This window comes from Perca fluviatilis, chromosome 16, assembly GCF_010015445.1.
Source record: "Perca fluviatilis chromosome 16, GENO_Pfluv_1.0, whole genome shotgun sequence".
In the NCBI taxonomy this organism is placed as follows: Eukaryota; Metazoa; Chordata; class Actinopteri; order Perciformes; family Percidae; genus Perca; species Perca fluviatilis.
The window spans coordinates 26,131,048-26,153,605 of NC_053127.1; the positions used below are offsets into that span (position 1 = coordinate 26,131,048).

Here is a 22,558-nt window from a genome sequence, read left to right on the forward strand (position 1 = left end):
CTGTGCTAAAGCAACCTGAACCTGATATGTCCCAACAAATTATCAGGGTTTGGGTCAGGTAGCAGGAGTTGACCACACATCTGATGTAACAGACTCTACTACACTAGACTTTATTACTGGTGTGGGACTTGGAAACGTGTATGTACAATAACAGTCTTTGTGTGAAGGGCTCCTTGGTCTTTTCACTGAGTTTTGTTTCTGTGCATCAGAGATTTCCTAATAAACAGGTCTGTTTACTGTGTTCACTTAGCTTGAAAAAAAAATGTTTGTTTTTTTGATAAATTACAGAAACTGTTGCAATTCTGCAGAAAAAAACCAGGATCTGACTCACTATACTTAAGAGACACCACCAACCACTTTGCCTTTGCCACTGGTGTCCATTCAGCCTCTGAAAATTGAATTGAAATGTGTGTTTGTAGATTTCAGTGTGTTTTTAAATTAAGATAATACTATACTATTAGTATAAGTAGGGCTGCACAATTAATCGAATTTTAATCACGATCACGATTTTGGCTTCCCACGATCAAATTTGCGTGATCGAGCGATATTTAAAATGCGTCATTCCCTTCATAGAACAGTTTTTGCAAAGCCAATCTAGCGCTCCATAAACCACTGTCTGATCACATGTCTCCATGAGCCAATCAGAGCTGTTCCCTGCCTGCACCGCGCAGCTTAGTTTCTAGATGTAGACAGTCACAGAGGTCAGAGTAACGTGAGGAAAATTCCACAACAGGTAGCAGTCGGTCATCATAAGCCGGTCACAATGTTTACCAGTTTACCAGTAAACGCAACGTTTTTTCCCGGCTGTGTTGTTTTTTTCAGACAACAGCAGTGACCAGTGCTAGTTTGTGTCTTTAAGCTCATAGCTTTAGCAGCAGACTGTTGGACGTCCGCTGTTGGAATCCTACAGTGAAATACATACACACTACACTGTTTAGCAGTCAGCATTTTAGCTGTGTTTAATCCAGTTACTACTGTGGCTAACGGTAGGCTAACGTTAGCCTGTGTAACGTTTACATAGCGTGTTACTCGTGTTTATAGCAAATTCAGCGATGTTTATGTTGCCTCTAACGTGGGTTTCGAGCCATCAGAGCGCAACGCAGACATGTAAGTGGCAGTGTAATGAGCCACAGAAAATCGGCGTCGCTTTTTGTCTTGGTAGATACCAGGCATCATATGCGCCGTTAACGTGAACAGAAAATTGCGTTGCCTGTATCTTTCACGGCAAACATGCATATGTGGAAAGCGGTCGCACAACAGCTGAAATGGCATACTCCTTCACAGTATCCCTCGCCAAAGGAGGAATGTAGCACAATATGGATGTATTAGTAGGAATGTAGCACAATATGGATGTAAAAGCAGTTATAATTATATAATTATGTGACAATAAAATTTGTTTTGGCTAAAATCAACAAATAATCGTGATAATTAATCGTGATCTCAATATTGATCAAAATAATCGTGATTATCATTTTGGCCATAATCGTGCAGCCCTAAGTATAAGTATCTTATACTAATAGTATAAGAATAGTAAGTTTAGTTTAATTTAAAGAAAAATCATATATAGCAAATTATTTATTCTATTTGTCTGTTCTGTTGGAGCTTTGCAATGCTGACATGACCTGTTTGTGTGTGTGTGTGTGTGCGTGCGTGTGTGTGTGTGTGTGTGTGTGTGGTGCGTGTGTGTGTGTGTGTGTGTGTGTGTGTGTGTGTGTGTGTGTGTGTCGGCCCAGTATCAGTGGAGTCAAGTATTTACATTCACCGGAGGTGTTTGCACACAGACTATCTGACGCTGGCTTTGCGGTTGCCAGGTTGGGTAATCAGATCTTGTTTATTGCATCACGCCTGTTTCAACATAACAGAATAATGATAAACAGAGAAACGGGAGTAGTTTAGAATGCCGTCCAAGAGTTGCAGCGAGTATTACAGAGGGTAACATGATCCAGAGCGTTATTGAGTGCGCCAATAGACAGGGGACAAGGACAAACTGAGAGTTAGTGAAATGAGGACCAGGACCTGCAGCTTTATCCTGCTCCATTATTATACCTTGTTGTGAGGTCTTTGTCACAGCTGGCACACAAATCGTGACCGTTAACAAATTGGTTGTGAGAATCTGTTCACAATTTGAAATCAGGTTTGTTGAACGTAGTATTAAATTCCACGTTAATCAAAACACTCCTCTGTGGTATCTTTCTTTGCTCCCTTTACCGACATCTCAGTTTACATTGACACTGTCGCTGTGATTCATGTTGGACATGTCTGAGGTGCGCTTGTATATTGTAGAGTATGTTTATTGCACTGAACTTCCACACACAAACATTAAAATGCATACAAAATACATACACATAGAAATGGAGAGCGATTCTGCTGAGTGATTATGAGGGATGACGCAGTGTCCTCGATTCCTTTAACATTGTTGAAAATCGATGTATGTGGGCAAATGAATGCTCTCTCTTTCTCTCTTTCTCTCTCCGATATGCTTTAAATGGGTTACTGTATTAAGGCGATTATCCTTGTGTGCGTGTTCTGGTATGTTTGTGTAGCATAAGCATGCATGTTTGTCCATGTGCACACAAATATCTCCTTGTGCATGTGACAGTGTGTAACTGTGTGTGTAACTGTGTGTGTGTGTGTGTGTGCGCGCGCGCTACTTGGTTGCGTGCCATGCGTAAAATATATATATGAATAATGCACCATCCATCTGAATTTTTAATAGCAAGCCTCTCTGACACTGTGAATTTGAGTCAAAGTGAGAAACACAAGCATACCGTATTTTAATAGTTTTATGTTCTAATCTTTAGTATTATCCTGTACTTACACACACAGGAGCTTACACATGCCAACCTCATTTCATACAATGCCTGTGCCTTTAAGAGAGTGATAGGGAGTCAGGGAGCAGGGAAGAAGAGAGAGCAGGATATAGAGACAGATGAGCGAGGGAGAATCATAGAGAGACAGTGAGGGAAAAGGAAACAGAAGGGGGAGATGGGAACAGTCTAAAAATAAACTGTCAGAAATGCTTTTTTAAATCGGCAGTGATGCAAAGTATTCATTCAAATAAACGCTCCTGCAGTGTGACCACAGCACCCTTCCATACAGTATGGCTTAACGCCTTATGCTTTCACTCCAATATGACACATAGACATGTAATTTCCCAGCAAATGATGTACTTTTCTTATTAATTCATGCTACGCCCTGTCGTCGTGGGGTAAAATGGGTGAATGAGAAGAAAATGTCTGCCACACAGTGCCTGGTTCAGAGGTTTGGTGACAGTTGAGATTCCAGAGTGCTCCTCGGCTCACCTTCTCCTACCTTCCTCCTGCTCCAGGCCCAGAAAGCCTTCTGATTTGTGTTGCACAGCCATCTGTTCAGACTAATTAACTAATTAACTAATTAATGAACTCTGGGGAAAGGCCCACCATCGTGGGCTCAGAGAGTGAGAACATTTTTCACCTCAGGAAGAGAGATGAAACGCTTCTTCTGAAAACGTTTCTTTGCACTTTCTACCCACTTTCAGCTTTTAACTTGTAAGTATAAGAGTAACCTATTTAGTAGTAAATACCACCACAGCGTTTACACTGTAAAAGGAGGTATGAATTTAACATTTATTTGGTTATCATCCTGCCCAAATGTGCATTTTTATATTTCCAATTGTGACGGATGACACGCTGTGGCTCAACATAACTCAGTTCCTCATAACTTTCGTCTAAGAAAGATAAATACAGGTTTTTAGATAGGTTTAACATAAACTAATTGTGCTGTCAATGTTCTGAAAATAAGTAATGTTTTGTTCATGCTAACATGCAAATAGATCATACTGGTGGTCTATTTGATTTGTGGTCTATTGATTAGATTTTTTTTGACCACTTTGGGGGAAGTGCAACAAGTTGCCTGTTCTCAAAAACATCACTCCAAATGTGACTTAAACAGTATTTTGAGCCTCCACAGATTTTACTGTCAATTAATTTTGAGCCTCATAACTCATCTGTCCCTGAATGAAAATGAAACACACCTCCCACTCCCTGCACTGAGCTACAGTCTTCCCACTCTGCAAGCAACCATTAACTTTTCTTTCCCCACATTTTGCCTACAGTGCACGGCTGTGATGACAGTACAGAAAAAGATAATCATTTTTGCTTTAGTGTCATTCTGATTGCGACTAGGTTCACGTGCAAACCAATATTTTGGAAATGAAACATAAGAAACCTTATTCCCTTTGCAGAAATGGCTACAATATGCTTTATATTTGTTGCAAGTGTGATTGTGTAGAATGTGATGAGGGAGTGTGATGAATGTGATGATAAAATTGTGTGTGTTGGAAGCTTCAGGTTGTAGCCAAGAACAGTGAGAGGTGTGTTTGTCCTCCATCACATCGCCTCCTCTTCCAATTAACTTGGGGTTTGGAATTTGGAGCATTTGGAGCAGTTTGGACATTGGATATTAATAAACTGTGAATTAAACTAAACTACCACACAATAAAGGTTGGAAGAAAAAAAACGCTGGCTCTTCCGTGTCTACCCTTCAAAATGAAAGTCCATCTTAAATTCACTCAGCATTTTGCTAAGAGGAAACTCAATAAAAAGGCAGTTCTACCCTTCACAATAAAAGCCCAGCTTAAATTCACTCAGAGCATTTTGCTAAGAGGAAACTCAATAAAAAGGCATTTTTGCCAACACTAGATATCAAACAAAAGCCAGACACTATATTGTATTAAGTTGCTGTGAGCTGTAAATTCCCCACTTCTAAGCACACAGCAGAAGATAACATCATTTTGGAGCTGAACGGGCAAAGGGAGCGGTCTTCCTCCTTCTCACTCAGAATCACCCTTGGGTCCGGTTGTTGAAGTGTGCGGCTAACTTATAACACTAATAACATTACCGTGGGTACGAGCCGAATTTGGTGGCGCATGGCACACCGCCATGAATCCATAAGGCAAATGTCTGTGATTACTCCACATTTTAATTGGGATATTTTGTGAGTAAATTCTGAATCTGGAACGTTCTCTTGTCAGGTAAATGTAGTAGTACTATATTTTCCTCTGAAGTAGAAGTACACTGTACGTCGGTTGTAGGCTAGAGTGGAGTTGCATATTAAGTGGTTTGTGGGTACAGTGGTTCTGCAGAAAGCTACAAGCAGCAATACCAGAGGCCAAGCAATCAGCCTGTTCCAAACAGGCACATTTTGAATGTGCACTGTACTAGTAAAGGCAAAGTTCACATTGAGCACTACTATGACTTATAGATATGTTGACTGAAACTGACACCAATCTGCCTTCCAGGCTGGCAGCCAGCTGCACAGCTGGGCCAATCAAATCCAAGGAAGATAATTAATGCAGCTAGTCATGCTCGATGCTCGACATCTTACGCACCACATAAAGTGTCAAAATCAAACTCAAAAGGGTCTCTAGAGTACAAGAGTACCTAAAATATCAACTATACTTCATTTTAATTATATAAAAAGGTTCTCCTTATAACTCCAGAACTCATCTTAGAATCATCCATTTTTTAAGTTTTCTTCAGTGTCAAAGTAATCCAGAAATAGCTGTCTGTACATCTCAAAGAGGAATTGTTAGACGTCAATTATGCAAGCTTTTAATGGTGCCAATTTGCCCACATTTTCAACAAATATAGGCTAAAATATGTTGTCAATTTGTAACAATGATAATCTACTCAAATACTATGATTCCAAGCCACACACTGGAAAATGGTAGCTCATCAATAACTTCTAGTGTGGCCAGTGAATAGGGACTGCTGGTATGATATCCAGTATTAATGCATTGTAATAAATATACATTTCAGTGAAGGAGTACTTGAGCCTGGACTTGCGCTATTCTCTGGACTTGTGACTTGACTTGGACCGGCACACTGATGACTTGGCCTTGGACTGGAGGATTTATGAAATCGGACTCAAGCGTTCATAAAATAGGACTCGGAAGTTGGATGAAGTTTTCTGACCTTTTTTGTACTTTTACGTACAATAGGTCATAAACATTTGATATAAGATATTGATATATATTTAGTCTGTAACGGTTTCATGCAGGGGCCAGTGAGGGAGAGCTCGAGTCCTGGACTCTGACTCGAGTCGCTATTCTCTGGACTCGTGACGCGACTCAAACTCAGGTAATGGTGACTCGACTCAGACTCGGCAGTTAGTGACTCGACTACACCACTGCTACAATGACATAAGTCTTTGCAACGAGTTATGGAACATTAACAATCACGTGGCAAGTTGAATTCTTACATGCAACGGAAAATATGCTTAATGAGTACATATCAGTAATAATTAACTGCTTTAGGTCTGTATGGTCACATTTGTGATTAAAAGCTCGGTCTGTCGTGGCCGGGTTGGCTCAGTGGTAGAGCAGGCACACATACTGAGAGGTTTATGCCTCGACGCAGAGATCCAAGGTTAGAATCTGACCTGTGACAATTTCCTGCATGTTTTTCCCCTTTCTCACCTAGCTGTCCTGTCAAATTAAAGGCGGAAAAAGCCCAAAAAATAATCCTAAAAAAAAAAAAAAGAAAGCTCTGTCTATAAACAAGGCTCTGTTTTAAGAGTTGTAATTCATTTAATTTGATCTGTTTTGAATTCTCACTGACTGATTTTTGAAGTTGTTTCTGAAATGGAACTTTCTTTGAAACGCTTTGAAACGTCTTTGTGTCAGCGTAATGTTTGAAGCATTGCATCTCAAATTTGGATGACAGCCTGGTTTTACTGCACAGCTTGGTGCTTTTTGAACGGACCTTTGAGAATAAAAATTTAGTGAGATAAGTAAGGTAATAAATACAATGACATTGGAAGCCTATGGGTGGTGTGTTGAAATGATATTAGTTCGGCAGGAGAAAGCCCAATTACAATATAATTTCATTTCTAGGTATACTTGACATAAAGAGGGATACATAATTGAAATGGACCTGCCAGCAGGTCTTCAGATTGAACTACTAATGCCAACCAGGAGGCTTAACAGATTTGTGTAAAAATGTTGATAATCCAACAAGAAAGTGCAAACTGTGAAGTACAGCAGCAGATCTTTGAATCAAAGAATGGAATTTATCGTACAACACTTTTCTATTGTGTAAAGAAATGAAAAAGTAGCCTCCAGGGGGTGCTACAGTAGCAATGCTTTAAAGGTCCCGTGACATGGTGCACTTTTGATGCTTTTATATAGACCTTAGTGGTCCCCTAATACTGTATCTGAAGTCTCTTTCAGATACAGTTTCTCTGGGTGGGTAAAGCAGAGAAAGGGGAGGTAACCTTGCTCCTTATGACCTCATAAGGAGGAGATTCCAGATCGGCCCATCTGAGCTTTCATTTTCTCAAAGGCAGAGCAGGATACCCAGGGCTCGGTTTACACCTATCACCATTTCTAGCCACTGGGGGACCATAGGCAGGCTGGGGGAACGCACATTAATGTTAAAAAAACTCAAAGTGAAATTTTCATGCCATGGAACCTTTAAACTTTTAATCTCAAGCAAGACAGAATGGTATCATTAAAAATCACCTTATTTTTAGCAGATACTCATTGTCATTCAAACTACATGTTGTTCACATATGTAGACTCTTGTGAGAATGGGACATTACACTGCACATTTTGTGGTAATGCCCGTTACAGGATGTACTACCTTGTACATAAGAATCTGTGCTGTTATTGACTTTATCAGTACCTACTGCATACGGTACAGAGAGTTATATTCATTCACGGTTGCATTCATACAAAGATCATCCCCAAGGTTGCCGCACAATACTACAATATCAATCCACTTTATTCCAATCATCAAAACAGATTATTTAGTCTTCTGTGTGCAGGAGACATTCACCATCTGCTCAGGTTTTTATTTCCTATTTTGTAATAGTGCCTCTACTTTAGCTTGATTCATTTTGCGACTCATATATACAGAAACATTGCTTTGTTTCCTCTCTTCAATCACCTTTTCTGTGTATAAAAAGGCAATATCTTCCCTCTGATTTTTGACATCTCTAATCATCTCATGTGTGACGTCACAGTGAAATTATATAATATGCCCTTCAATATATTCCTTTCACCTCTCTGTTATTTGTGATCTGACAGTAGCTTTGGGCAATATTCGGTTTAATAACTGTCGGGTTTTTGTTTTATCCCTTTCTCCCTCTCTCCCTCACTCTCCTCTTGTTCTCTCTTCTCTGTTCATAGATATATATTCACTGACCAACTGTAGTCATTCTGTTCAGTCCTGAAAATTACTCTGCAGATGCATGTTCCCGTATCAGTAGCCAAACAGTCAGATGACTGACTGCACTTCAATTCTGGATTGTGGATTTGGGAACGGTGCAGACTTTTACAGAGATGGTCGACCCTAAAGGATGTACTGAATTAAGCTAAATTTACTGCACAATATACTGAAAACATCCTCTTGATGTGGAGCTGCTGCCCCTTATTTGTATGATGCACCTCTCCTGTCTCTAAATTTTAAAAGATCCTCCTGATACATGTCCGTCTGTTACTAATACATCTTCCTGTTGCTGAGGCAATACAATATCAATAAGGGATAATGGCTTTCACCATGACTCATCTCATCAGCGTACATTAGCGAAACACTAAGTGTTCCTACCATTTTCCTTTTCCATTCAGTGGTAGCATGCGTTATGCTTTCATGATTTTATAAGATACAGTTTTCTAAAAGATTTTCTAACTATGACAGGAAAGATATATGAGCAGAAGCAGCAGTTATTATCAGACGGTCTTGGGGGACGTTTTGTAGGACACTGCGTGGTACAATAGGCTGTAAATATTTCTGTTTCAAATTTCCCTCCATCAGTTGCTCACCACTCCTCTGTTGTCTTCCATCCATTCACTTCACTGTCTCCAGCCTGTATCTTTGCTTAGAGGTTGATGACTCTCCTCACAGTTCCCTGGCTGTTACCTAAAGCAAGTGTTGAATATGCATGAGTTCAGCCTCCTAAACTGCTGCTCTCAGCGCTAAAGTCAGTAGGAAGCCCAACTCAGCAGATGCAGGGGGGAAGGGGGGGGGCAGAAAGAAAACTTACTGAAAGAGAAGAAGAGAGAACTTGTTTGACTTATCTTCAATGGTGGAAGATAAACCAAATTTTCCTCTCTTCATGTTGCCCTTGCAAAGAGAGCATCATTAAGCGCTCGCTCAAGCTAGCATGGTATTTCATGCACTCAACTGCATGTGTGCGTGTGCAACAACTTTGTTTTTGTGCTCATGTGCGCATGCATGCAGCAGTTTGTGTACTTGGTTATGGAAGTGCTTGAATGTGTGTATGCAAGTGCTTTTGTGAGTGTCTGTCCATATTATCTTGCCTGAAGCTCTGGACAGTTGCCAGGCAACTGTGGCAGGCAGCTCAGCACTCGGCTGGGCAGCCACGGAGCAGACACTTCCACATGCCTATGGTTTTGATAAGTGGCACAGGTCAGCGCTGATACATTACCAGGTCAGAGTCACATCAGGCTAAGAGCCAGTCAATTGCTGGGATGATCTAAGGATAATACAATTGCACAATAGCATGCAAACTATATCTAGATTACTGGGAGTAATCCTATCAGGCAAATTTTTCGGCTACAACATTGATATGATTTAAAGTAACAAGATTTATATGTTTTTAATAATCCATCCAACACTAATCACTGCACTATGGAAGCTGAGGACAGCTGTGGTTTCTAATAAATTTGGTAATCCTGTTATCGCTAGATCACAATTTCATCAAACTGTGGTTCTCATGATCATTATCTCATTATCATTAGGTAAGAAAAAGATTATTGTTAATGTTGACTGGAGTTGTACATCAGGCAACTATCAGACTTACTTAAGCTTTCCTTTGTTCTCTCAAGATAAAAAGATAATTTAGTTGTGATTCTGACATAATGTGAAGAAATATAAGCAAACACGGCTGGCCAAAGCGTCCATATTTTTGCATTGTACAACATCCAGGTTACCACTGGTGGACTCATGAAAAAAATCCTGCAAAAGTGCCCTCTTGGATGCCCCTATGGCAGATAAAACATGATAAAGTGCCCTCATTGGTGCCCTTCAAATAGAGAAAATGTGATGAAGTGCCCGCTAGGGTGCCCTTCCAGTAGAGAAAATAGAATGAAGTGCCTTTCCAGTGGAGAAAACATTTTGAAGTGCCCTTTAGAGCACCCTTCCAGTGGAGAAAACGTGATGAAGTGCCCTCTTGGGTGCATTTCCAATGGAGAAAACATAATAAAGTGCCCTTTAGGGTGCCCTTTCAGTAAAGAAAACGTGATGCAGTGCCCTCTAGGGTGCCTTTCCAGTGGAGAAAACATGATAAAGTGCACTTTAGGGTGTGTTTCCAGCGGCCAACACGTGATGAAGTGCCCTTTAGCGTGCCCTTCCAGTAGAGAAAATGTAATGCAGTGCCATATAGGCTGCCCTACATGCTAGAAAAGTTTATGTGTGCTGGTGCCCTTTAAATATTTTTTCTCCCATGTCCCTCAGACCGCCTGAGTCAATCAGGTCATTGCATCTGTGGACCAACATGAAAACACTATGTTCGAGGTGTTTTCATCCCTCAGTGGACATCCAGATAAAGACACAGACACATGGCCATGTTTAATAGAGGTTTAACTTAATCTACTTAAGATTTATTTGTTTCTATTCATGCAGACATATTAAGCTTCATCTCCCCCTCTAAAGGTCAAATAATTACTGTCCATACCTTAATGTGGGCATAGTATCAAAGTACAATAATTTTCCTTGCAGTTGTCATTTTTTATCTTCTGTTTCTTCTATAGTTATTTTTGGCAGCCAACAAGTGTCTTTTTTTATCATTATTGTCTTTTGCATGTAATATTCCTTAATATTCATTAAATGTGAGAAATTTATATAGTCTAAAATATTTTGCAAAATGTACTCAGTGAAAACTGTTGACCAGGCATGAACCTATCCAAAATAAACTCAATGAGACACCAGGCCCCTCAGTCTACCCCTTGAAAAAAGAATATGTGCAACCACTTCATATCATTCTTGTATTTCTTGCTGGCTGGTATTTATAAATATTGTCCAAATGTTAACCACCGCAAATAAAAAATAGCAAATGACACTCTGTAATATGAACCATAATTAATCCATGTGAACCTACCAAAAACACTCCAGGCTTGTTGAGTGTTAACTCTAGTGTAAGTACAGTGAAGAGTATGGAGTGAGACGTGTGTCACGCTGATTGTTGTGGAGAGGTCAATTTGGCAGGTTATCATCGCCACCATCATCATCACTGCTACTACCATCATCATCATCATCATCATCATCATCATCATCATCATTATCACTACTTACATTATTTTCATCAACAATCCAACTTAAGTTGCTGTTCAACACGCTTCCAACATGCTGACTGTCCTCTCTTACCATCTGTCTCCGTATACTCCCTGTACTGAACGTTATGGCTGTCCCACTCGCTCCAACTGTCCTTAAGTCACTCTTTTTCAATCCCCACACAAGGACACTTGCTGAATTGCAATCCCTTAACAGTATTCACTGAACATACTAAAATGTGAGATTATGCCATAGAGACATATCATAACTAGAAGGGCACTCAAAGAGTGCAGACCTCTGCCTAGGCCAATAGTCCAGTCTTCTATGCAAATCTGCAACCGCAACCTATATGTCTGGATATATTTCCTAAACAATCCGAACAAGAAGTCAGGACCACTATTAAACTTATTGCGACCATGATTTAAGCCATTGCATAATGCACAATTTGAGAATGACGCTGTGTAACGGTAATACTATAAATATAATGTGATAATCGATCACACAAAATGAAACTCACCATCTAAGCGTCGCCGCAGAGTGTCTCTCTGTGGCATCCTGGGTCGCAGCTGCAAACAACTGAGATGGCCAAAATACACAGTTAACTAATGCCTGTGAAAAATTATTTGTGTGTCCCACAAGTGATCCCCAGCTACACCTTTCCACCAAATTGCATGACAATCAGGCCAGTAGTTTTTTTAGCTGATGGACAAACAACCAACCAACCAACCAACCAATCTTAAAACAAACAGAAAACCCAGCAGAAAACATAACCTCCTTGGCGGAGGTAACTAAGTTTATGTGGGCACTCTGACCATGACACCAGGACCTTGTGTATAGTGGTATTTCTTGTATTATTCAACCAATATGCTCATTTAGGTGACATATAGAATGATTGCACTGTAAAGCATAAAGCCGTACATGAATGGTATTGTCTGCCTTCCAAGTTTTAAAAAACTATTCAGTTCAACCCACACAAAGACTGTCTCGCTTTATAAAGCGGCTAAATGGCAAACAAGTCAGTGGATGCCTGGGAAGGCCATTTCAAACTCATTGTGGCCAGGGGCGTTTCTAGGACTTGAGGAGGTTCGGGGCTTAGCCCGGACCCATTTAACTAAACTGAATGCAATGCAAAACGGGGATTGTCTTGCCCAGCTTGTTAATAGCCAGTGCATGTTTATTTTAGCTGCCCAGTTTGTAGATGTTGGTTAAATAGCACCAACATTTGGCCTAATCATAACTGGACTGGCAACCCAAAGGACAAGGTTTTGCTTCCAGATAAATATAAAACACTTAATTTCCTGCATTCTGGTGAATTTTTATGCCCCTTTTTCTACCTTTTTCTGAATCAGTGTATGCTGGAAATATCTTTATGTCAAAGGAAACATAGATTACAATCCAAACATGAAAACAGCATTCTGTATTGCTTTCAACTATTTATTCTCCTGTAGATCAACTTTTCTAATTATACCTGAGTCATGTAGCCTAGGCATAATTTACTCTTCTCTCTTTTGCATCTTTTGTTGGGGAAGTAACCTCCTTAAATGTGCATTTGACAATTATTCACCTCAGTGATACATTATTTCATTTTAATGCATTAATAACCCCCTGGACTGTAATATTTCAGATGTGTTTGAGCAAGATTTCTGCTCATGTTCAAAACTTTGGGCACATTCAAAATATAACTCATCCCATCTGTGTTCTCTGAGATTTGGAGGAGTCGTGGTATTTTGATAAAAAAATAAAGTTATAAAAGGCTATTACAATAATAAAGTCAGTATATTTCAGATAATAATCCACCTGCACCATTGTCTGCTGTGCTGTGATTGCTCTGCTGATACGGTAGATCTCAGACCTTCTGACAGACACAGAGCCCCGTTGGGGTCTGTGTCTGTCAGAAGGTCAAGGGACAAATCCGGCCCCTTGCAGCTTTAGATCCGGCCAGTGTATCAATTTGAGTTTACAATAAATTTTGGCCCGCCTAGTTGTGCGCCAAACAAAAAACACAGGAAAGACTTTTTAAACTGCAATTACCTGACATTCAAAGCAAAATATGGCAGATTTGCCGACTCTGAGACTCAGAAATTCCCCTAGAAGCTGAGAGTTTTCATATTCAGGCTGTGAATATTATTTGTAGGGCTTCATGTTAACAAAAATGCGACAAAAAGCGTACAAGAATGTCGGAAAAAGCAACAAATTTACAAAAAGGTGTCAAATGTCTGAGAAAGCCACAAAAAAGTAAGAACAAAATCAACAAAAATGAGGAAAAAAGCTACCAAAATGTCAAAAGAAAGTGACCTGCAGTAACAAAAGCACGTCAATAAACTCTACATGTCTGGCCCTTGGTGTGATTCTCTTTTTCCAGTGTGGCCCTTAGTGAAAATGAGTTTGACACCCCTGCTTTACAGCAAGAGTGGGCTCTAAGCGACGCACGGGTCTGCTTCAGAGCTCCGTGTGTTTGAGTCTGAACCGTAGACTGGAAACGTCACGTCACAGGAACTTCAAACAAAATCTTTAGTATTGCGCTCCTAAACTTTGTGTTAATGGCATCAATGTATTAGACTGATTTGGCTATGATTCCTCCGAAAATTACACCTTTCACAGCTTTCCTCACGTAGAGACGGTTGCTAGGTGATAGCAACAAATACAACATGTTGGTCAGACCCCGCACGTAGCTGCCCGTTCTATTCGCCTCGGAAAAATATAGGCTACTGGACAAAGTTACAGTTCTGCCATGAGTTCTACAAAAAAAATGTAAGAACTGCGAGTGTCTTGGAAAATATGTGTTTTCTTTATTTGCATGTGCCATTCTGGGGCTTTTTTACTATATATTATACAAAAAAAAGAGAGAGAGAGGGCGAGAGATCCGGGGCTACTCATACATTTTTTGGGGTTGTAGCTGGGGACGCCCAGGCCTAACGACGGCTCTGATTGAGGCAATGGTGGACTCCACCACACCACTATATAGAGAAATAAGTTATTTAATAGCTTTGGCAGAACAAATGCCAGCACATAAACAGTACCAGAAATTGGTTTTGATATGATGAAAATATCAAGGGTTATAACTTTTTTAAATGTTCTATAATATGTTAGTGTTGTGTTTACAGCTTGTTTTTTTCTGCCAAATAATTAGTTATTGCAAGTTTAACTGAGGAAAAGCTGTTTTAGTTTAAGTTTTAGTATGAGTTATGTGCACTGGTGGGAAATTCTGCTCATGCATCAGAAGTGGCACACAAAAATGTCCACAAAGGAATAATATGTACAACTAAGCAGTACAATTAATATGAGAAACTTAAGAGATAAGTAGGCTGCCACGAAGGTGGGTGCAGATGCTTTTTTTTTTTACTTTTTCATCATGTGCTCCTCCCCAACAGCCAATAATCTGAGGAGAATGCCGTTTACTGAAATCATTTCAGATGTTTTCTGAGTACTGAAGTTATCCAAACCGTCAAAAATTGAAAAGCTCCAGTTATTGCAGTGTGAAATAGCCTGGTGCTGCCTGAAACACATGTAATGTACAGTACTGTAATCCCCTATCATAAGAACAAAGAATTGTGTGTGTGTGGCTCTGTGTGACATTTTGTTCAGCTTATTTTGTCTTGTTGTGGGTGTGCACCTACTGTGTAAATGCGTGTCCTGGAAGTAGGTGAAATGCCTTCTGTTGCTCTCCTCCTTCTCTTTGCTGACAAGTTCTCTTAACTGTGTTGTTTTTCAAGCGTGGGTATTAAAAATGAGTAATTTGGCAAGCTGTCTGTGTGAAATCTCCTCAGACTTGCGATGAGTTGGAGGCTGAGAAGTTCCTGACAATGACAGGATGCCATATTCTGTTGATGTGGGATATTTTCTTTTTAAAAAGGCAATAAACACACAGGATTATGTTTTCCTGTGCTCCTGAATTTCTGCCCTGCTCCTCTTCCTGCACACAATCAGTATTTTCTTTCTTTTCTCCTCTCTGTGTTTGTTCTAATTTACCCTGCAGGGTTTCTGAGCACAGGGGACCAGTCTGCTAAGGGGAACTATGGCTTGTTGGACCAGATCCAGGCCCTGCGCTGGCTCAATGAAAACATTGGCCACTTTGGAGGAGACCCAGAGAGAATCACCATCTTTGGCTCGGGCGCTGGTGCCGCCTGTGTGAACCTTCTCATCCTCTCCCACCACTCCGAAGGTAAGGTTCTTTCACTGCCATTGTCACATTAGTAGTCATATACCCTGCTCAAAGGGGATTAACATTTCAGGACAGTGTGAGTAGTGTATTTCTTCACAGCGCATGTTAGTAATTTCAATGAACAGCCTAAACCAAAAAAAAAAACAACTCTGGCAATATTATTGTGAAGGGAAGGGATGCAATATTAAAAAAATGAGTCATCCACTATTTGCAGCAATGTAGTATATGTATTTCTTTTCAATAAACATGCAAAACTGCAAAGATTGAGGTATTTGAAAGAAAACCAGATTCTCAATCTGAACAGGGCTACACATGGATGAATATGGTATGTTATTTGCCAGAAATCAATAATCAGTTCAGTTTGGGATACAAGCTACGTAATAATCCCAAATAACGATACGAAATAACGAGATCACTGGACTGCACTGACAAAATTGGCCTTCTCCAATAAAACTAATGCTGTTTGGACAGGGCATTAGGAATAGATACAGTGTGTGTGTGTGTGTGTGTGTGTGTGTGTGTGTGTGTGTGTGTGTGTGTGTGTGTGTGTATATATATATATATATATATATATATATATATATTAACCCTAACTTTTATATCTTTGACTTTGACTTCCAATGAAGAACATCATCATAAGCACTTCCCATTATTATTATATTACAATGAATACAACAAAATGTGAATGCCCCTCCCAGCGGTGCTTAAAAGAAACTATATTGCACACTTCCGTGTATAACATAATAACAACATACATTTAACAACCAACATTCGTCATAAAACAAGGGCAGGTAGGTTGCATATTGTTGAGTTTCCCTGGTGAATGTGATATTTGTACATGGTTGAACTGGTTAACCTGACTGATACTTTGGTGATTCTATGAATACTTGTGAACAGCATGTGCCTCAGTGAGGACTGGAATGTGGTCTTTGCCAGGTGTATTTTAAAATAATGCCATCCCTTTTATAGATGGGCACTTTAAAGTGCCACTTTTGGTCAGTAATCTTGCAATTTGAGCTTCTAAAAGCTAAATTATAGAGTCTTCAGTTCACACATCTGATGTTTTACTAATGTAGGCCGACGCCTCCAGTGTCAGTGTGAAATTTGATTTAAGGGGTTTGTTGAAAACACTTCCTCTGATTTTCTTTTTTTTATAAACACAAAAGCAAGGATTGTACACACTCTTAAACCATGCCATCCCTGCAGGGTCATTTTTTACATGGCACCCCGCCACCCCTATGGTTAATGGGTAAATAAAGGTTAAAAAAAAAGAATTATATAGACCTCAATCAATCAGCTGTTTTAGGCCATTTAGCTGTGCAGATGAAATATTTAACAATTAAATAATGAATAGAAATGTGCGAGTTTAATTTTGTTCGCTCACATTATTGTTTTTTTCATGAAAAACACATATGACATCAATCACTGATTCTGTTTTTCCCTTTACCTCTTTTAGTCCCTTGCAGTACTCAATATCTTTGCTGGCTAATGAGGGTGTTTTGTCTCGAGATGTCTCTTGAACTACTTTGGCACCATTTGCGCATTTGACATTTTTCGCTGCAGATAAGTGGTTCAGGTGTGGGACAGCTGGCTTACAGCCTTTAGTGGATAGGGGAATGTATTTTACTTCTTTTGGTCACTAATCTGAGTCATTATTTTTTTACCGCTGTGCATCCGGAGTACTGGAAGATGTATTGGGTTGCTATGGCAACTGTGAAATTGCCCTACCAGCTGCGTCATAACTGCATATTTAGCAGGGTTTTTAATAGTGGCTTAGATATTTATTTCTCCGATTTGATACGTTTGAAAGCATGATATTATCATAGTAACTGTTCATTTAAACGTCGCCTCATTATTTTATGTGATGAAATGTTATTGAAAATATATATATATATATATATATATTAGGGGTGGGGGAAAAAATCGATACAGCATAGTATCGTGATATTTTTCATGGCAATACTGTATCGATACACAGACGCCAAGTATCGATCTTTTATGATATATGTCTTGGTCAGTTTGTCTGCTTGACAATCACATTTTGCACCAATACAATTGAAGTGAGATGAACAAACAAAGAAATTTATCTTTTAGATAAAACAGATGTTGACAAAATTGTCCTTTCGGGAACATTTTGAAACTGGGAAAAATCTGAAGTTGGAAAAAAGGTAATACATTGCAATATATTGCAGAATATTGCAATATGTTTAAAATCGCAATAATATCGTATCGTGACATAAGTATCGGGATGATATCGTATCATGAGGCCTCTGGTGATTCCCACCCCTAATATATATATATATATATATATATATATATATATATATATATATATATATATATACAATTCTTGTGGCATCCTCAAGGCACCACCTCTGGAACCACTGCAGTATATGTACTACTTATTAAGGACTGTACTTTCTTTTGTTTGTTTTTGAATGGCAGATCTCTAAAATACCCACCAGATGTTTGATCACTAATCCTCTGATGTGAGTAGAGCTCAGAATGTAAAAGGCACTTCACTTTACCAAGAATTCAGATTATGTTATTACTGAACTGTTAACCTTCACGCCGACAATCTGACCTGGGACAGATCAAATAAAATACAAGATTTATTTGTACGTGTGAAGGAGATCCTCAGAATTCTGAGTGTGTGCATGGGAACACACATCTTTTTGTCTATCTTGAGTCAGAAATCATTCAGGAGGACATGACAAAGCAGTTCAATAATTGGGTAGCATCAGCAAAGTTGTTAGTGGTGTCAATTGGCCAGCTAATGTTGGCTGTCTTGCATACCAAAAACAAATACTCACACAAGCAGACTAGTGTTCAAATTATACTGTGGGTGAAGGTGGATGGTGTTTTATTTAAAACATATAATAATAATTATATAAATATACATATATACACATATATATATAATATATATGTGTGTGTGTGTGTGTATGTATATGTGTGTGTGTGTGTGTGTGTGTGTGTGTGTGTGTGTGTGTGTGTGTGTGTGTGTGTGTGTGTGTGTGTGTAATATATATTATATATATATGTGTGTGTGTGTGTGTATGTATTTATGTGTGTGTGTGTGTGTGTGTGTGTGTGTGTGTATATATATATATATATATCATTTGCCTATTAGTTGTATTACTTGAAATTCCCTTAATAATTGGGTCATTTTGGATCTTTTGATTGGTTAATGTTGGGTTATTTATGATATGGTTTTGCTCATTTGAACAGTTGATGTTCTGTCAAAAAAGAAGATTAAATATCCATGTTATCATTATGGGTTGTTGTGCATAGATCTGTGGCACTACTTCATTTCAAGTCTGGCTGTAACACCACAAAGTGCAGAACAAGTTGGTGGGCGAACACTTTTTAGGTACTGTGTGTGTGTGTGTGTGTGTGTGTGTGTGTGTGTGTGTGTGTGTGTGTGTGTGTGTGTGTGTGTGTGTGTGTGTGTGTGTGTGTGTGTGTGGAAGAGAGATGAGATGAGGGGTAGAGCTGGAGCTGCAGCTGAGAGGCTTCTTAATTGATTTCACAGGGAGAGGAGCGGGGGTGGGGCACATGCAGAATGTGGGGGGCCTTAATTATTAATGACAGAAGCTGCAGATAAAACAGAGGGACAGCAAGCCACTTTACATAACAGTGCAGCGGTGCAACAGTGCAAGCAGTTTTATTTCTCTCTCTGTCTCTTTTTCGCGCTTCATCCAACACGGCCCATCAAGCCCGATGCTGTGTGTAGAGTTGCCACCATCTTTCTTGCTGCTGTCTCTCATTGTATGTAATGGATGCACTTCATTTTCCTACTCTGATGTTCCTGAAGATTTTCTCCCGCTATGAATCCGGCTACTTCCTCTTGCTTCTTATGTAATACTCTACAATTGCTCCTCCTCCAACATATATGCATTATTGAAAGCACTCACACTGTAAGGCCTTGAAGGCCCCATTTGCTGGTAGCAAAAGTATGTCAGGGGATTGGTGCTGAACTGAGAGAGAATAAGTGTTTTCTGTTGAAGCTATATCTGCTGTATGTGGTCCTGCTCTGTGTAGGCCTGTTCCAGAGGGCCATCGCTCAGAGTGGCTCAGCCATCTCCAGCTGGGCAGTCAACTACCGACCGATGATGTACACCAAGATCTTGGCTAGGAAGGTCGGCTGCACTCTGGGGGACATGGCTGAGTTGGTGGAATGCCTGAGGAGGAAGAGTTTCCGGGAGTTAGTGGACCAAGACATACAGCCTGCACGCTACCACATCGCCTTCGGACCTGTGGTAGATGGGGACGTGGTGCCCGACGACCCTGAGATCCTCATGCAGCAGGTCAGAGCTGGTTTCACTGGATGTCATCTAGAGAATGATCGCATCGTTTGTCTTGATCATTTCTTTGCATTTTGTGGGTGAATTCCTGCTGTTCAGACGATTGTGGCGTCCGGTGACTTTCCTGCGCAGAAACTCGAGTGAAATAATTACCTCTTCTGAAGAGTCCACCATTTTTTTTAATCCTCCGTGTCCTCCTTAGCTGCTAGCAACTGCATCGAGGAGGTGTGGGGGGGCGTGTGTGATTACGTAAGGCTTGTATCATGTGGACGCGCCGACAGTGTTGTTGTCATTACTTAGAATTCCTCATTGGGGCGACAGAAACTATGCACTATAGCTTTAAAAAGAATAGTTTGTTTTGTTTTTCATATTTTAGTTGCTTTTGTTTGAGTTGATATAAATGAAACTGTGTAAGATTGATATCGTCTGATATTGGTTGCAGGACCCTGAATTGAATCGAATCAAAATCGTATTGTGACATACTTTAAGATATCAGCAAATATCGTATCGTTGACCAAAGGAAAGAATAAATATAATATCGTACCGTGATAAAACTTGTGATTTACACCCCTAATTCTGTGCTGTCATGTCATGCTGTGTGCGTTTGTCGTGACTCCAGGGTGAGTTCCTGAACTACGACATTTTGCTGGGCGTCAACCAGGGAGAGGGCCTGAAATTTGTGGATGACAGTGAAGGAGAAGATGGAATATCAGCAGCCTCGTTTGACTACACCATCTCCAACTTTGTGGACAATCTGTATGGATACCCTGATGGTCAGACCCTACCCTATTTTACCTTAAAATTATGAATTCCTTTAAAGCTCTAATCTTTAACTTTCCACATGTTGTTGGGCTCTACAGCACTAAGAAGTACTTAAAATGATGTTCAAACTAGAGCTATGATCGGGCCCAAAAAAGTCAGGTCTGACCCAACATGAACCCACATCGTTTCTGTCCAAGACTGACCCAAGCCCGATCCACCCAGCAGTCTTGGGCCTGAGCCCATTAAAAACTTGAACTTCCACTGCTCATTATCCAATGCGTGTAAGTTGAATTGATATACAGAAGGCTGTGTTCATTCATGACATTCCACAGATTATGACATTGGAAAATATGCGCAAAACTCGACCCGATTCAAGCCCGGGGAAATCTTTGAGAAATGACCTCACCCAAACTCAGCGGGTTGGGCCCAATTGGGTTAGGGCAGAGAATCAATGCTCTGGTTCAAACTAAAATGAAAATGGCAGAGGAAAATACTCTGATCCTTAAGCAAAAGTAGCACTACCACACTGTAAAAATACTCAGTTACAAGTAAAAAATGTGTAGTGAATTGTCCTTAAAGGGATACTACCGGTGCATAACACCGTAAAAGTACTCAGAGCAACTTACTGATGCATTAATGTGAAAAAGTCACAGTGGAGCTAGGTTTAATTATTTGCCATACTGTTGGGTAGTGTAATCTATATCATTGCATTGTATTTAATACGCTCATAGCTATGAATGAATAAGTGACTGAACGAACAAATGAAAATGTCATTATTGTGTCATGCAACTGTTCCCAGCCCGCACAAGCTTACAGTGGGTTTACATAGGTTTTATATGAAAAGTCTTAATTTGTTAACTAGTAACTATGACTGTAAGGACTAGAAAGCACATTTCCTCTTGAATTGTAGTGAAGTAGAAAGTACAAAGTAGCATTTAATGAAAATACTCAATATGAAGTAAAAGTACCTCAAATGTGTACTTACTTGTAAAGTACTTGAGTAAATGTACCCAGTTACCTTCCAGCACTGCTGCAAGGTGAGGGTCACATGATCGACCAAGGCGCTACAACTAGCGAGCTAATCTGCTAGCAGGTTTACTGCCAGCTGTGTAGTGTGTGGTATTATTACAATGTTATCTTATTGATAAAATGGCTATGGGTTTGGGAATGCTGTTAAAAAAGCAAAGAGTTTTTACAATGTATATCTTTCAGTAGGAATTGATATTTAAAAATCCTTTTTTTTGTTGCTACAGTAGCATTGAGATGTTTCCTCTTCATTATCTGATGTTTTTCCAGCCAGACATTCTGAACAGAGCTGGAGGACGACTTGTGATGAGCTACAGACCCACACATTAGAAAATCTGAGGGGACATTTGGTGATAATAGAAGTGTAACACACAGAAAAGCTTTCATAATTTGATCAACTATATGTTTGAATTCAAATGAGAGTTATAATACACTGCTATGACATACATTTACAACATTTTAACCAAGTAACAGAATTCAGCCTTAAATCCTTTTTCAACTTATGTTGCAGATAACCACGAGAAGTTACATGCTCACGTTTCTTTTTATTTTTTTTGAAGGAAAAGACATTCTGAGGGAAACCATAAAGTTCATGTACACAGACTGGGCTGACAGGGACAACAGTGACATGCGTAGGAAGACCCTCCTGGCTCTGTTCACGGACCATCAGTGGGTGGCCCCGGCTGTCGCCACTGCCAAACTGCACGCTGAGTTCCAGTCGCCTGTCTATTTCTATACCTTCCACCACCACTGTCAGACCGAGGCGAGGCCAGACTGGGCAGACGCAGCCCATGGAGATGAGATCCCATATGTGTTTGGGATTCCCATGGTGGGAGCCACTGACCTGTTTCCCTGTAACTTCTCCAAGAACGATGTAATGCTCAGTGCCGTAGTCATGACATACTGGACCAACTTTGCCAAGACAGGGTTAGTATAATGCCAAATGTAATCATAACTTTCTGATATTAAGTGCATTTATCTTATTAAAATGTAAAACTAATACAGTGTGTGTACAGTATACTGTACTT

The 22,558-nt window shown here is 39.9% G+C and overlaps 1 protein-coding gene across 2 annotated transcripts in view; it reads left to right on the forward strand.

Annotated features, from left to right (window-relative positions):
• nlgn2b (neuroligin 2b) overlaps positions 1-22,558 on the forward strand; it is a 159,081-nt gene that overhangs the window by 130,978 nt on the left and 5,545 nt on the right. For both annotated transcript variants that reach the window (XM_039777226.1, XM_039777225.1), the window contains exons 5-8: positions 15,250-15,435; positions 19,480-19,745; positions 20,362-20,515; positions 22,091-22,457. In XM_039777226.1, the coding sequence (XP_039633160.1) occupies positions 15,250-15,435; positions 19,480-19,745; positions 20,362-20,515; positions 22,091-22,457 (973 nt within the window). The remainder of the gene's footprint in view (positions 1-15,249; positions 15,436-19,479; positions 19,746-20,361; positions 20,516-22,090; positions 22,458-22,558) is intronic.